This window comes from Adiantum capillus-veneris, chromosome 3 (assembly GCF_014529385.1).
Source record: "Adiantum capillus-veneris isolate H3 chromosome 3, ASM1452938v2, whole genome shotgun sequence".
NCBI classification, from domain to species: Eukaryota; Viridiplantae; Streptophyta; class Polypodiopsida; order Polypodiales; family Pteridaceae; genus Adiantum; species Adiantum capillus-veneris.
The window spans coordinates 6,640,784-6,658,036 of record NC_140933.1 but is presented as its reverse complement, the minus strand read 5'-3'; the positions used below and the strand labels follow the sequence as shown (position 1 = coordinate 6,658,036).

At 43.7% G+C, this 17,253-nt stretch overlaps 1 protein-coding gene across 1 annotated transcript in view; it reads left to right on the top strand.

Annotated features, from left to right (window-relative positions):
* The window catches only part of LOC147460461 (ATP citrate lyase (ACL) family protein), a 68,878-nt gene extending 52,180 nt beyond the window's left edge, over positions 1 to 16,698 (top strand). The window contains exons 3-12 of the mRNA XM_086507731.1: positions 13,796 to 13,907; positions 14,529 to 14,593; positions 14,709 to 14,786; positions 14,881 to 14,955; positions 15,048 to 15,200; positions 15,289 to 15,423; positions 15,568 to 15,732; positions 15,844 to 15,966; positions 16,058 to 16,129; positions 16,224 to 16,698. Coding sequence (XP_086363857.1) covers positions 13,796 to 13,907; positions 14,529 to 14,593; positions 14,709 to 14,786; positions 14,881 to 14,955; positions 15,048 to 15,200; positions 15,289 to 15,423; positions 15,568 to 15,732; positions 15,844 to 15,966; positions 16,058 to 16,129; positions 16,224 to 16,301 — 1,056 coding nt within the window. The 3' untranslated portion in view covers positions 16,302 to 16,698. The remainder of the gene's footprint in view (positions 1 to 13,795; positions 13,908 to 14,528; positions 14,594 to 14,708; positions 14,787 to 14,880; positions 14,956 to 15,047; positions 15,201 to 15,288; positions 15,424 to 15,567; positions 15,733 to 15,843; positions 15,967 to 16,057; positions 16,130 to 16,223) is intronic.
* The last annotated feature ends 555 nt before the right edge of the window (positions 16,699 to 17,253 follow it).

Below are 17,253 nucleotides of genomic sequence, written 5' to 3'. Positions count from 1 at the left end.
GAACCTAGTTTTTCATGCTCGCACAAAGCACATTGAGGTGCATTACCACTATGTCAGGGAGAGGCTCCTAGCAGGAGAGATCAGCTTGGCTTATGTGCCAACACAGGACAACCTTGCAGATCTTTTCACAAAGGCATTGTCTCGTGAGAAGCTTGAAGCTTTCCGCAAAGCTTTGGGTTTACTCCCCTTTGTGGACTGATCCTGTCCTCAGGGCATGGCACTTCCCTTTACTCATGTGCCAGCTCTCGTTCACCGCATCACTCCAGGGGGGATTTGTTACCATATACATGTGGTAGTGATGTGTGTGAACACACTAGGACCGCCGGGGCATTTTTTCCCTCTTTAAGAGGTTTTTTCCCCCCGTGCATTGTATATACGCCCATCACTCTAGGGCTATCTATCTTTTCCATTGTACACTAAGTAACATACTCTCTATTGTGTGCCTTGAGCTTCCTTCGTCTTCTCCAAGCTGTGTGTGTTTCTGTGCAACCCTAATTCCAACATCTGTTTCCAGAGTCCTCTTCCCGCAAAACAACTCTGCTTTCCCGGACGCGAAGTCCTTACTTGGGAATCTCAACTTCCGGATCACAACTCAAGAGACTACCTCTCTCCGATCCGTGGATCTACTTCCCAAACTTGGGTACGAAACCCTTGGGCTGATCTGGCTCTAGTTCCTAAGAGCGCTTTCTCCTGCATAGGCTCATGCCTTCCTCTGCTCCTACTCCCTCACGAAGAGGAAGTACACTTGCAATCAAATACTCAAAGATCATAACATGAAAATCGTTACCTTCAAAGTCTCGACGCTCGAAACGCAACTCGGTTCTCGAAAAAGAAATTCCCCAGAAGAGATCTCTCCATAGAAAATCCTCTCTTCCAATCCTACACACAAAAGAGGTGTGTTCTCGGGTTCCTTCTCGTAAATCAGCCCCGTCTACGACGTTTATGGGTTGAAAACAGAGAAAAACAGCAACTTGTCGCGATGGAAACACGCTTCGTAGGCACTTCTTCGCGAGGGAACTCGCGCATTGGGTCTTGGTGACATCTGGTACACTTGGGGCAGCCATGGGCATCACCGGCAAACGTCTTCTTTGCGGGTGAACTCTGCAGCAGCATCTTCTTCTTGCAAAAACTGATCCTCGCCTCTGAGTGAGGGCATGTGATGCTTTTATAGCTCCTAGCCACGGGCACGTATAGCTGCTCGCATTGAGATCGCGGCCTTTTTCTTTTTTTTTTTCAATTTTTTCTTCGCTGGTCTGCAAGAAAAAGAGAGAGAGAAAACGTTGGTTGATATGTTGCCTTATTTATCAGATGGTTGTCCACTTGTTAAGTGGGTGGCCGGCGTATTTTAAAAATAGTCTGAACCTACCCAAAAACTCAATAAAACCTTATAAGTTAAAAACAATGCTTTCACAGCACTTCCCAGGCGTCCCTGGATGCAATCACATGCACAGTTGCAATGCAGACGTAGACTTCCTCGCGGGAAAGCATCTGCTTTTCCAGATGCTTTCCCGAAAAGCAATCCCGCTTTCTCAGAAAGCATCTGTTTTTCCTCAAAGTTTCCTTTGAACCCATCTTCATTCAAGTGCTTGCTTTTTCCTTGTGCTCAATTCTAACACAGTTCGGAATTTCCTTCCGACTATGGATATTCCCTTTTCGATGCACCCGTCCCCCACCTTGTGATGCATCAGGAATACCCATCACCTAGTCCTTTCCTACCGAACTTACCGGTACAATGTCCTTCACGATGCTCTATGTCACCCATCCTATGACACATCAGAGATGTTCGTTCCCGGATGGTCGGATACTTCTTTCCGATGCTCCCTGTCACGCATCCGATGTGATGCATCAGAAGTACCCGTTCCTGGTGGCCTTACAGATATTCCCGTTCTCAGTGCTCCCGTCATTACTTTGAATGACGCACTAGGAATACTCTGTACTCGGATGTCTCCAGTGAGAAAAGCCCTCTCACTTAAAATTCCAATAGTTCATTTAGAATTATTTTTCCTTGGTGTTCCAAGCGAGAAAACCCTCTCACTTATAAATCCAATAATTCATTTAGAATTATTTTTCTGTAAGATAAAGCCAATTTAGCAACAGGTTAAGAGCTATGAAGTGCTTTCTTTCCCTCTCATGTACAGTGTGGTGCTAGGAGTGATGTCCTGCACACTACACACTGCTCTCTCTCTCCCCTACGTGCAGTTATGTGATGGCCCACAAGAGGGCTCTTCATTTGACTGATGTACAGCTGTGCGGTTTCATGGTTTTGTGCTGAGGCAAGAGCCTCCTTGAGCAGGAACAGGGGTAGCTAATTGCTACTCCAAAGCAGGCATAGGTGAGGGTCATAACCTCACCGTACAGGTGCGTTTTCAGCTCTGTGTATGCGCTGTAAATTGATTGTTTTTCAGCCATACGAATGCCAGAACCATTGGGAATAGTGCCCCATTGGCAGAGGACAGTTAGGGTACTGTTTGGGGTTGAAAACAGGACAAAAACCAGTAAATACAGCGTGCTGAATTTACTGTTTTTTGGTAGGGATCAGAGGGTTTATGCCAGTGGCAGTGAGTTCCAGCAGGGGAATTGGTTTCGCGCAAGTTTTGGGCCTGTTATGCTACCGAAATTTGGCCAAGTTTCGTGGTATCTAGCGAATACTGGTAAAGGATTGTCAGGACTCTACTTTGTAATTTACCCTCTCAAAGTATAAAGAAATACTGAAAGGGGCGCCAATTTTGGGGCCTACAGGTTGTCGGCGTCTGCTCGGGGCATTCTAGCTTCCGAGCCGTGTGTGTGCTTAAGTGTTAATTCCCGTCGCAAGTTTCCTTTGCACGTTCTCTCTGTATGTGTCTAAAGTAAAGAATTTTGGGTGAAAGCCAAAGCCTACCGTCCCACGGATCGGTTATAGGCACATCGCCTATAAAAGGCTTCAAGAGACTCACATGAAAAGCATTGTGAATTCTCCAAGCATCGGGTAGCTTTAGTCTAAAGGAGACATCATTTATCTTTTTTTAAGATCCATAGTATCTCATGCTAAGCTTTGGAAAAAGCCGCTCCTTTCTCTTTTTCTTTCTCATGCGTGCCTTCTCAAAACGTAAGAGCACCCAATCGTCTTCCTTTAATTTCAAATCGTGACGGTGTTGATTTGCTGCCTTCTTGTGTCTTTCCTGAGATTTTGCTAAAGCCTCCCGGACCTTGGCAAAAGCAGTGTCCAAGTCCCTTGTTTACTGGTCGGCTTCAAAAATCTTATCTTTTGTGCTTAGGAAGGGTGGAACCTTCGTAGCACCTTCAATGATCTCAAATGGCGCCTTCCCCGCCGAAGAGTGAATCGTGTTATTGTAGGCAAATTCCACCAAAGGCAAAAACTTTTCCCATTGAGTCTTCTGATCCGAAATGTAAGACTTCAATAAATCCAGTATGATTGAATTTGCAATCTCAAATTGCCCATCTGTCTGCGGGTGGAAAGATGACGAGAACTGCAACCGTGTGCCAATGTTCTCCCAAATAGCCTTGAAAACAAACTTATGAATCGGGGATCTCTGTCAGAGACTATTGTCTCAGGCATGCCATGTAATCTGAATATCTGGGCAATGAACAGTCTCGCTAAATGATCCGGCTTGACTGTTTTCTTCACTGGAATGAAATGGGCTTGCTTGCTAAATCTGTCAATAACAGTCTAGATACCATCGTGCCCACCCTGTGTCTTCGGGAGATAAAAAATGAAATCCATAGCAATACTTTCCTAGGGGCGGGTGGGAATGGGTAAAAGTGTAACAATCCTTGTGCTTTATGCCTGTCAAACTTGACCTTCTGGCATACAAAGCACTGCGTACAAAATCGTCCACATCCTTCTTGAATCTCTGCCAAAAGAAGTATCGCTCCACACCTTTCAGGTGGTATCAATGCCGCGGTGACTCGTAAATGGTGGATAGTGGCATTCGATTAGAACCTTTTCCCTCAACGGCTGTGTAACGCACAACATTGTTTTCTTCATCGAGTAGCCATCCCGAATGGAATATCCCACTACTACCTCCCCATTTTGTATTCGACTGAATAGATCTAAAACATCTGGATTTGTGGCGTACTGATCAACCATGTCCTCGAAGCTTCTATGATGAATCGCGGAATTAGCCAAGACTAACGGCTTTCGGGACAAAGCATCTGCCACTAAGTTCTTCTGTCAATGTACATGGACAATCTAGAAGTGAAACTGTGACAAGATGTTAGCCCACCGCATCTGCTTTTCTGAAAGCTGCTTCTGGGACAAGAAAGTAGCGTGAACTCTTATGATCAGTGAAGACCGTAAAATCGGCTCTGAGCAGGTAATGTCGCCACTAAGCAAGAGCATGGATAACCGCCAAAATCTCTTTCTCATAAATCTGTGTTGTCAATTCCGGCCTTGAAAACAGTCGGCTCTCATAGGCAATGACATGGCCTTCTTGCATTAAGACCGCACCCAGACTACGACCACAAGCATCACAATAGACTTTGAATGACTTTTGCAAATCCGGCAAAGTTAAAACTGATCCTGTAGTCAATTTCTCTTTCAAAGTCTGAAAGGCAGTCACCTCTGTGGGTCCCCACGAGAAAGGGACTCCTTTATATGTCAAGATATGCAAAGGGGAAGCAACCTCTGCAAACTTTCTAATGAACTGCCGATAGTAAGAACATAAGCCCAAAAAGCTTCTAACTTCATGGACATTCTTCAAATCGGGCCAATCACGTATAGTCTCGATCTTGACTGAGTCCATCTGTACTCCCGCTGCTGAGACAATGTGTCCCAAAAAGTGTATCGCCGGTAAGAAAAATTCACTCTTCTTGGCATTGATCACTAACTTGTGATCTCGCAATGCCTGAAAGATCTGTAGTAGATGTTGTCTATGTTTTGCCTCATCCTTGGAGAAGACTATAATGTCATCAAAGAAAGTGCCAACAAAAGATCTGTACTCTCTGAAAATCCTGTCCATCGTTCGGTTAAAAGTCGTTGGAGCATTGGTAAGGCCAAAAGGCATCACCAAAAATTCATATAAATGGAAGCTCGTTCGGAAAGGTGTCTTGTAGACATCTCCCGGCGTGATTTGAATTTGATGATACCCGCTCTTCAAATCGATCCTGTTGAAACAAGAGAATCCTTGTAATCGGCCAAGAATATCATTGATCCTCGGAATCGGAAATCTGTTCGTGATGGTGATTTTATTGAGAGCTCTATAATCAATGCACATTCTCCAAGATCTGTCTTTCTTTAAAACCAACAACACTAGAGAGCAGTAGGGTGAAATACTTGGCTGGATAAGACCCTTTTCCAAGAGGTCTTTCACTTGGTTCATAATCTCTTCATTTTGGGCTCGGCTCACATGGTAAGGTGGCCGGTTTGGTGGTGTGCTTCGAGGTATCATATCAATAGTATGATCCTCAGGACGAGCTGGTGGCAACTCGCTTGGCAGGCCCTCAGAAAAACAATTGGCATGAGTGTTGAGAATATCTTGGCGTTCTTTATGACGTTCATACATGTTTGTCTTGTGTTTATCATTTAACTCTTTCAAAAAGTTTGAGTAAACAAACAGACTGGATTTTATTAATTTCGAAACGGCCGAAGCCGATACAATATGGACAGACTCGTCCTTCAATTTCACATCAAGTACAATTTTTTGGCCCTTTTCATTTGTCAATGTTGCTTTCTTCGCCTGATAATCGACCACGGTGTTATTCTTATGGTACCAAGGGGCTCCAAGGAGGACATCACAACCTTCCAAGGGTATTATGTAGAAGTCCTCGTGTCCCAAATACCCCTGACAATGCAACCAAAGTTTGCCAATGATAGGTATAATGGCTACGTCCCGTCCGGGTGCCGCTAGAACTACCTCTGCTTGTGGTCGCATCCAATAGGATGTAATCTTGAGCCGCACTGCCAATTCAGGTGAAATGAAGTTGGCCTTGGCTCCTCCATCAAGGAAAATCAGGTCTTCTTGATCTTTCACTTTACCCCAAGCTCGGCAAAGTTCTGTACTTTCATCAATCGTGCTTGGGTGAGTACCCATGCAATCTGGAGCCAGTCCTGCTTTCATCTTGCCTTTTCGTCCACGTTTCTCAGCTGCTCTCAAACTCTCTGGCCTGTCTTCATTCCGTTCTTGTTGTGCCTTTTTAGGGCACTTCGCGGAGACGTGCCCATGTTCCCCGCATCCGAAACACTTCCCCTCTTTGATGTAGTTGGCCCTCTCTCGAAGAGTGAGCCGGGGTCGTGAATCCTTGTCTTTCTTTTCTTGGAAACTCTTTCTCTTTCTACTTTTATTATTAGAAGTCTGTTGGGTTCTCTGAGTCAAGATCTCATTAGTGGGGTAAGTCAGATTGCCTGAATGTATGGCAAAACCCGTTTCGCATGACCCATCAATTCTTGAATAGAATTTGACTTTTGTTCTAAGCAATAGTCTCGGATCTCTGTAGGAAGTCCGCAGCAAAACCGCTCAATCTATTCTTTAAACGAGACCTTAAATGAAGAAGCTGGTAGAAAAGAGCTTCAAAATCTCTCGCAATAAGCGCCCAGAGAATCTCCCTTGGTCATCCGAAGATGATTCCAAGCAGTTCATATATCTCGTTCGTACTCCCAAGTCAGCCAAGAAGAAATAAAAAGCCTTTTGTTTTCAACCATTTAACCGGAGCTTCCTTTCTTAGTAGAGAGTGGGCCACTATGTTCGAGCATTTCCCTTGAAAAAAGAAATAGCCCTCCGAATCTTGGAGTGCTCTGAGTATTGCTTTCGAGAGAAAGCTATGTCAAACTGTTGTGTGAAGGCTAAAGCCCTAGGAGCATCTCGAAATCCAGAAAAAGAGTCAAACTTAATTCACTGTCCACCTTCTTTGAATTCTCTTACGTTCTTGCTTTTATCTTCGAAGAAGTCATATCGGTTGGCTTTATAAAAATGCTTCTTCTCTGTGTAAAACATGTGATCGTCGGAGTCCGAACTATCCGAGGACGAGTCCATTGTAGAACTGTGAGAAACTGGGCGAAATTTAGGCTTCTTTGCCTTTATCTTGTCCTTTCTGAAGCTTTGCTTTTTGCTTCGCTTTTTCTCTTTTCTGTCTTCTTCACTCCGGTCAGAAGAGCTAGAAGAACTGTCAGAAGAAGAAGAACTGGGTAGTCCTTCAAATCGTACATGCTTCTTCTGCTTTCTTGCCGATGCAAAAGTAGATTGACGACCCAAATCACCCGGGAAGTCAGTTGCACTTCTTCGAGGGATTGCTGAGTCAAAAATTTTGCAAATTTTGGATTCTTCGAAATTTTAATCATCATCTTTGTTGCTTCGTCAACCAATTGTCGACGTTCCATCTCTTCAATCTCAACCTGAGTAGGCCGAGGTGGGCCGTACTCTTCTGACTGCTCATGAGAATCTTCTCCGTGATCGCCTCTCGCAGATGCAGAAGAAGTTGACTGATTTCTGCTGGAATCCATAAGTGTCGCGAGAAAAGGATCGGATTTCCCGGTAGAAGAGAAATTGGCTGCACTCTGATACCATTGTAACAAGCTTGGACCCCCCAAGTCAAGATTCTACCGCGACACAGCATAGATTCACTTAAAACAGAGTCACAATTCACACTTGAGTTGACACGGCCCGACGTAGTTCTGTCACCTGTGTCTAGAGGTATTGGCCCCAAAGACTGGCGGCCCTTTCGGTATTCTTTTTGTATTAATTTGTGTTCAAAGTACAAGAGAGTGGGTAGGTGCTCACTCTCAGACTCTTCGTCCAGATGCTCTGAGAAGTGAGGCCCTGCCCACTTAATTATTGATATTAGGGATGCCCAAAATTAATAAGTGAAAAGCTTCTCTCTCAAAAGCAATTATCCCCAAAAGATGCTAATTCAGCCAGCGGGTTTTTGTACGCAATGCCACGTCAGCAGCTCCGCAATTCACATCGCAAAATCTGAAAAATCCGTACGGCAGTCCGTACAACCTGCCACGTCAGCCTGTCGACGCGTTTTACGGAAACTGTTGCCACATCAGCAATGTGCTTGTCCGAGGTCGACTGCCACGTCACCAATTTGTGACACCAGCAACAACTCCTTGTTTGATATACTTCAGATTTGCTACCCTCAACTTTGTACCTTAAAAGAATTGCCTTTTAGAAGATTTGAACTGTAGACCACATTTCTGTAAGGATTCTAGTTGCCAATCCTTCATTAATTATTTAAACTCATGATTAAGACTTAAGAAACTTGAACTGTACTCAGAAACAAGGCTCCGAAGACTCTGTGTTGATTGAATTGAATGTGTGATACAAGGGCTCCTTATATAGGAGACGAAGAGACACAAATGAAAAGACACGTCTCATGGTGTAGAGACGTGACTTTAGACGTAAAGACACATCCTTTCGGCGAAGAGCTGCAACCATTGGGGGAAGAGTTGCAACCGTAGAGCGAAGGGGTGTGACCAATCGTCGAAGGAGTGTGGCTTTTGGCAAAGAGATACGTCTTTTGGGCGAAGGGGTGTGACCATCCAAGCGTAGGGGTCCTCCTTCGCATGGCACTTCGCGTATCTGCAACTAGGAGTAGATGTAATACTGTTAACATAGTCACAATCGTGACATTCCCTCCCATTTAAAATGAGAGCCCGTGTCAAAGAAATGACTTCTGATGTTGATAGAACTTTGGAAAAGCATTGAATCTTCGAAAATCTTCAATCTTTGAGTTATCGGAAACCTTTGTCTTGAACCTTTGCTTCTTGCGAAACCTTTTTTCTTTGATTGCCAAATCCCATGTCATTGCATTATTCAAATACTTTTCAGAGGAATCTGGCAGAATCAGGTTGACTGCAACAAGAGGTTGATCTTCAAAATTCTTCATGCGATGTAAGATTTCTGGTTCAAAATCTTCTGGTAACTGCGAAATATTTGGGGAAGAGGAAATCTTCTCAAGGTACTCTTCAGATGGGGTAACTTCAACTTTATGAATCACTGGAGAGGATTTTGGCTTGAGACTGTAATCATCTTCCAATAATGAATCCCAAAATTCTTCAGAATCATCTTTAGATATTGCCATGTCATGACTTGCAATTGGCATATCATCTTCCAACAAAGAATCAAAGAAAGCCTAGTCGTCTTCAGACTCGGAATGTGCAACTATGTCCTTATCTTTGTCTGGTAACGAAGTATCACTTGGAAAAACTTCTTCATCAATATTAATTTCTGTATCTGCATCGGAAATCATACTCGCTTCATAATCCACTGTATCATGCTGTTTGACTTGTACACGTGAGGCTTGAATCACTCGCTCCGCATGATAAAGCTCGTGTAAATCAGTTCACATCCATCTTTGATGAAATTGATAGTATGTCCTTGAAAGCTAATTGCAGGAATAACCAATGCTGACTAAGAATCGTGTCGTAATAAGATAAAGACATTACTTCAAAATCCAATTGATCTACATAATCTTGAATATCGAATTGCAACTGTCGAACTGTCTCATCACAAGTTAAAACTGGTCCATCTGCTAATTCCACATCATATCAGTGAGATGTTTTCTGAGTTGGTAAGCCAAGCTGTTGAACTATTTGAGTGCTGACGAAATTATTAGAGCATCCGTTGTCCGCCAAAACGTTGATGGAGCGACCATTGAGAGTTCGAAGAAGACTCAAAACTTGCTTTGAGAGAGGCTCCAAAACTGAAGAATTGCACTGAGCATGCTTCATACGCTAAGACATGAATTGTATTGACCACATATTTTCCTTTATCTTGAGCAGAAGCTGGTTGTTCAGCAGTTGATGATGTTTCCGCATTGGAATTTCTTTTCAAATTAGACGGATTTGGTCTCTTTGGACATTGATACCATCTATGGTCACCACTACAAATTGTACATAACCCATCCTTCTTTGAAGTCGAAGATGCATTTGACGAAGAGCCTTGCTGAGTATTGGAACTCCGATCTTGAGAAAAATCACGTCCTTTACCTCGATCAAGTGGAGCATTTGAAGAAGATCTGCTTTGAGATTGTCGATCTTGAGAGTAGAACCTTGAAGTTGAATAAGGTGTTGTGGCTTGCTGTCTGAATTGAGACTGATGTTGCTGACTTTGGCTCCACATACACTAAAGGGTGCGCTGCTAGGCAATCTGCAACCCAAGCGTGCGACCTGCCGCCAAGAAGGTGTCCGATCGCAATGGCCTTCTACTAAAAAGGGTGCAAACATTTAGGGCGAAGAGGTGCAACCCACCCCAACAAATCAGAGCAAATCAGCCAACGCGAAATTCAGCAATCAGCCCAGCGTTTCCAGAATTGAGCCCATCGATTTGGTAATTTTAGGCCAGCGTTTCAGAATTTCAGCAACCATTGGTGATGTTTTTAGCAGCCAGCGCTGGGAAAGGGTGCGAGAGCAAGGGTGAAAGGATGCGATCAGTGGGGAAAGGGTGCCTTCTTTGGTGCCCTTTGGATATGCAGAAGCCAACAAAGGGAATTCAGCCCCTTGCCGAGTGGGGGCACACTGGTGAAGAGACACACCCGTATGCGAAAGGGTGCCGGCAGGGTGAAGAGGTGCCGTCCTTTCACATGAAGAGGTACGAGCGCAATCCCGCAGGGATTGAAGAGGCCGGGTACGTGGCACTCCCGCACACCCACATCTGCATCTCTGTCCTTTGTTCTATATGTATGTAATTGGAACATAATAAATTTAAGCTACCTCATGCTCATAGCTGTGTGTATACCACCTTTCTTTTGCTTCCATGCAACTCCCGGAAGGGGGGGAGAGGGTAGCGGCGAGGGTGAGTGGCTCACAACTTTCGGGTCCTGGGAAAAAAATTTGCTCTGATACCACTGTAAGGATTCTAGTTGCTAATCCTTCATTAATTACTTAAACTCATGATTAAGACTTAAGAAACTTGAATTGTACTCAGAAACAAGGCTCAAAAGACTCTATGTTGATAAATTGAATGTGTGATACAAGGGCTCCTTATATAGGAGACGAAGAGACACAAATGAAAAGACACGTCTCATGGTGAAGAGACGCGACTTTAGACGTAAAGACACATTCTTTCGGCGAAAAGCTGCAACGATTGGGCGAGGAGTCGCAACCGTAGAGCGAAGGAGTGTGACCAATCGTCGAAGGAGTGTGGCTTTTGGCGAAGAGACACGTCTTTTGGGCGAAGGGGTGTGACCATCCAAGCGTAGGGGTCCTCCTTGGCATGGCACTTCGCGTATCTGCAACTAGGAGTAGATATAATATTGTTAACATAGTCACAATCGTGACAATTTCGTCCAAGAATCCCCATTCGTGAACTGTGAATACATCACGTCCAAAATACTCCAAGATAATGAACTCTGGAACACATCCTGTCCATAATCCAACCAACAACAATGGATTGGTGCACTCATCCATAGTGTTTTAGATACATCTGATTGGTACTCTGCCAGATGCATGTGCCTTGAACTCCGACCCATTGGTTCAAACACCGATAACTTGAACTCCAACACAAGGGTCCAAATTAATTGTAGGGAGCATTGCTTGCCCCTCTTTGCCACTCACAAGCCTCTCTCTGGTTGAAGCTAGTGGCGGCATCTGCCTCATGACTAGAAATCTGGCGTCGTGGCCACCGTGGTCGCCAATACGTGCGCCATGCCGATCTCCTTTTTTAAATCTTTATCATTGTTATCTCTGTCAAGCTTGCCTTTGCCTTTTTCTCTTTGTGAGTTCCTGTATTTCTCTTTGGCTTCAAACTCTTGAGCCAAACAAAGCATCGTAGCACATTTATAACATTTGTTTTTGGACCTCGTGGGTACCGAGGCAGCTAACTGAGTAGTGGTACTGTCATCCTTGCCAAGCTTGCCTTTGCCTCTATCCTCTAGCGAACTTGTCCATTTGCTTTTGGCTTCATAATCTTGGGCTAAACAAGTTGACGGTTTCCTTGAGAACTGCGGTGAGCATAGGCCTCTAACTATCCATTTTCCATAGTCGATAGTTGGTCTTGGTTATCTTTTGACGTTGGGCCTTTGCAAAGCATTTCACCCGGTAGCTCCTTTGTAAGGTGTCTCTTAAGCGAGGGCGAGTTAAGCTCAAAGCTCATAGCCATTGGGAAGACGCCTCTCAAAAGGTTGTGGCATGGCATGCTTTTCAAGATGCTTAGGCATCTGTTGGTAGCGTTTCAAAACTCCATGTCTCTATCAGTGTCTCAGAATGCTATTGAGAGAGCCCTCACACCTGCCTGCTGCAAGTTCGCCAATGAAGGCCACCAACCTCCTAGCGTTCTAAAACGCTAAAGGATGGCACTGGCATGTTGTTTTGGAGATCCTTTGTTATAGACTTGGACACCCCAAGTCGAGAATCTGGCACGACACACGAGAAAATACCTAAAATCACTTAACATGATTTATCACAATCAAAGAGAGACGACACGGCCCTACGTAGTTCTGTGCCCAGAGGTATTGGCCCAAAGTCTGGTCCCCCCTTCGGTATTTCTTCTTGGCAAAGTACAATGTTTGAGGGTCCTCTTTGCTCAGGATTTCCAAACCAATTTGAGAGAGGGAGAGACCGTAGCAATGAATTTATAGGCCCATGGCCTTCCAAAAGCAGTTACATGAAAAGCTTCAAATCTCAAAAGCATCTGGTTTAAAAGTTGCAGCGAAGCCTAGCGGAAATTCTACCGCAAATCATGGGTGTCCATACAGCCTGCCACGCTAGCAGTCAACGTGAAATGCGGAATGCCGTACAGCCTGCCACGCTAGCAGTCAACGTGAAATGCGGAATGCCGTACAGCCTGCCATGTCAGCCAGACCACGCGATTTCTTTTTATTTATTTCCTTGTGTCCCTCAAGGCCCCATCGGACAAGAAACTCTACATCTTGTCAGTTTCCGGATGGACATGCCACGTCATCATTTTGTGACATACATCCCTCTTGAAAGTGTGATTGCCCTCGATTACGCTGCAGAATCAAACATAAGCGAGAAAACCGTTCAGTAGATATTGACTCTAAGTACTGATGCACTAGACAACACATATCCAGCACTTGCACAAAGACGACAGTCCTTGAACATTCAAATCACATTCACATTCACATCACATCGTCCATCGAGATATCGGATCATGATCTATCGGCAACGTGTTTAGCAATCACATCTAGATCTATCCCAGATCTCCGCAGATGTCTTGATTGACTAATTCCTATTGCTATCAATCATGTCCATCTCATCTCTCTGGAATCACAAGACCAAAATGTTGCAGTCATTTCATCTTTCATGAGAAAGCACAAGTAAATTAGATTCATTTCGGGAATTCGCAGTTCGAAGTACTTCTTTCATAAAGTCATCTAGGAGAATTCTGTCAGCCCCATCAGTATCCCTGAAACCCAAAGGAAATCAGTGACTTTATTCCATCTAGGTAATCTGTGACAAAGGAGCGGAGTAGCTCCCCTCTTGTGCAGTCCCGTCTTCACCAGATTCAACCCGATGATCTCTGGGAACTCTTGGAATAGTCGAAGCTAGACCAAAAGCGTCGAGGTAAAGCTCCAAATCTGAGGAGTATCTGCTGGGTCCTCCTCCATCCACTTCACATCCATTGCCGGATAGTTCTTAAACTAAGAACCAACGTATCACCGGCCAAAATTGAATTCCTGAAGGAAAGTATGTTTATAGTTTGCAGAAGTGAATGAACTGGACGAGTAGTGGGTTTTAATCTCTACAATATTTTCAACGTTTCAGCATGAGGATCTTTATCTTCTGTAGTGACTTTTGCAACTGTAATTCTTCAGTGCTATAAGTTTTGAAGGACGTTTATATGCCTGAGCCTCAATGTGAACCTTCTTCATACCTAATGCTTTTTTGCTTGTCTTGAAGGTGGTTGTGAAGAGTCAAATTCTTGCTGGTGGTCGGGGCTTGGGTACATTCAAGAACGGGTTTAAAGGCGGTGTTCATGTTGTGAAAAGGAACGATGTTGAGACTATTGCAGGTCGAATGTTTAAACTATGTTTTAACTATCTCTTCTGTGTGGCAGCATTTTGATTCATTGACATTCTGATGTTCAAATAAGATGAAATGTTTGAAATAAGGTGAAATGTTTGAAGGTAAGGGCATGTGCTTCTTTGTAAGGAATGATATACCATTTTAAAGAAGCTATGCATCTCTTGTCACTAAAACAGCGATCAAAACTAAGCACCTTGAACATTAGCAATGACATAAGTCTTAGGTCTCTAGTAACATTTGGTAAGGCATTAATCGAAGCTCCCATGTATTTACTTTCAAGACTTGGCAAGAACATACTAGGGTTGTTCGAGTTTGGTTTTGATCTCTAATTTTGTCATTATTTGCTGAGTGTGGATTGGAACATGTTGGTTGAGTGACTTTTTAACATGGCTGGAGTCTGAGTTGCACATTATCGTACCAATGTTCTTACATTTTTCTGAAGCATCTTGCAAAAACATACTGGGGTTGTTCTTATTACTTGCTGGGTGTGCAGTGAAACGAGTTTAGTTGATTTGCTTTTAATGATGGTTTCTTGCTTATGGGTGGGTTTTTTTTTTTTTTTGGAGCCAAAGCAAACATTATTATACTTATACTACCATTTTTACAGAGAAGATGCTTGGACAAGTTCTTGTGACAAAGCAAAGTGGACCAGATGGAAAGCCTGTGAATCAGGTAATCAGCAGTTTTTGTTTGCTAAGAACTTTAATGCTGTTAGATTGTGTTTGCGTTAAACCTGGATTATTTTCAAATAATGCCTAACAAACATTTTCTTGTGGCCTGTCTGTAGGTTTATTTATGTGAAAAACTCTCTCTTGTCAATGAGATGTACTTTGCCATTGCTCTTGATCGTGCCAGTGCTGGACCTGTAAGTAGTTGTATTTTGCTGCTAATAGGCTCTGTGGATTATCAAGCTTTGAATACTTTCATCTCATACGACGTGCTATGTTGTCCTCTTTTAGGTAATAATTGCTTGTAGTAAAGGTGGAACAAGCATCGAAGATCTGGCAGAGAAGTATCCAGACATGATAATAAAGGTTAGGAATTTGTATCTATGGGTATATCAGTCTGCCTTTGGAATGTCTTGAAGAGTTTCTGATTGGGAGTGTTGTGTTGTTTAAGGGGTCAGGTTCCTGTGGATATATGGACTGGTATAACAGATAAAGAGGCTGCCAAAGTGGTAGATGGTTTGAGTTTGAAGGCTTCAGACAGGACTGCAGCAATTGAGCAAATCAAGAACTTGTACAAGTTGTTTACTGAAAAGGATTGCACACTACTGGAAGTAAGAACAACGACCTTTAACTGCTTATGTATGTTCAGTCGTTGAGAATGTTGTGGGTATCAGTTTTTGCTACCTTTGCTACCTGTAGATCAACCCTCTAGCAGAGACTGCTGAAAAGAAACTGGTCGCAGCTGATGCAAAGCTCAATTTTGATGATAATGCAGCTTTCAGACAAAAGGATGTTTTTACTTTGCGCGACCAGTCACAAGAAGACCCTCGGGAGGTGATTAGTTGTACCTTTCTCTTTCTAAAGCTCAAGTTAGCCACCATACACATGATGCAGTTTTATCACCAGTATGTTAGTTACTGCGTGGTTGGAGCCTCAGAAGGTGCTGGGGTGTATACTTAGATTATTTGGTTATTGCAGGTTGCAGCAGCTGCAGCTGATTTAAATTACATTGGTTTAGATGGAGAGATTGGTTGCATGGTCAATGGTGCTGGCTTGGCCATGGCTACCATGGACATAATCAAGCTTCATGGCGGGACACCTGCCAACTTCCTTGATGTTGGCGGCAATGCATCGGAAGGCCAGGCAAGTTATTATTGGTCTTACTCAATTTCACTACAAAATGGTTCCCATATGCTCGTGCAAGGAAGTGCAGGATTTGTGTGTGGTATTATTGATGCAGGAGTGTGGATGTAGGTTGTCGAGGCTTTCAAAATTTTAACCTCAGATGCGCGAGTAAAAGCTATTCTCGTTAACATTTTTGGTGGTATAATGAAGTGCGACATTATTGCCAGTGGCATTGTGAATGCAGCCAAGCAGGTTTGTGTCTTGACAAAAATGTGTGAGACGGGGCAGTGGAAAGGGTATTTGCTAAATTGTTTCCGTACTAAATTTTTTTTGATGCTTAAAGGTATCGCTTAAGGTACCGCTTGTTGTTCGGCTTGAAGGGACCAACGTGGATATGGGTAAAAGCATACTAAAGGTATTCTGTGGCATCTGTCCTTATTTCTTTCTGCTTATATGTAAGAGTCTTATAGGCTATGCACTCCAAACTTTTTGGCTGGCACCTCTGGCAGGAGAGTGGAATGGCCATCATTCCAGCCGAGGATCTTGATGATGCAGCCTGCAAGGCAGTGGATGCCATGAAGGGCTAGGCCAAAGGTCAAACTGTCGAATATTTTGGCCATTGGAGCGTCCATACAGCTCAGGGGTGTTTAACTGATATAGGAAATTTTGGTTAGCAATCAATAAGAAGTGGGCCTGTTTTGTGCGGAAGGGTTCCTCCATCTATTATTATAGCTCCTGCCTTTACAACACCAAGTCTGCTGGCCTGGAGGTGTTTTGTTCGACATGCCCAAACTTGATTCCTTGAATTAATGGAGTGATGAATGTGTGCAATAATGTGTACGGAATGCTTAAAGATCTATTGCTAAGGGAATTCTTGTGCTTCGCACCAATGACCCTGCCAATAAACAGATCTTCAAGAATTTTACTGTGTAAGTGATTTTTTCCTTCACATCGAAGTTGAGCGATCTTGGCAGTTCGACCCTACTCACTAGCTTGTTGGCATTTGCCTGTTTTGCATTTGTGCCACATTTTTAAATTTCTTATCTTTCAAATGCTTGTCAACCTTTGTTGAAATAGCACTAGATAGTTTGTGTGCAGAGCAGGGCAAGATATATGGTAAGTCACCTTCTTATTCCGTCATTGTCGATGAACATGCCCTGAACACTCAATAGTTCCCCAGGTTGCTAGAAGTGATGGTTGTGTGTCCGGTTTTACGGGGAAACGACCTGTAGGTTATCACGCCTTGCTGTTTGGTTTATATTCTTGTGATGCATATAGTCACAACACAGCGTGGGAGCGATCTCTGTTTCTTAATCAGATGGAGAATGTCCTGCTTTAGTCAAGTGGTACCTCTGGATGCACACTTCTTGTGATGCCTAAAGGATGCAAGTGCACACAGCGTGGGAGCAATCTCTATCTCTTAAATCAGATGCATAATGTCCTGTTTTAGTGAAGTGGTACTCTTGCACGTACTTCAGTGGCACCCTCTCTCTCACTAAATCACCTGCTTAACCTTGCGGAATCTTGTATTGGCTTAGA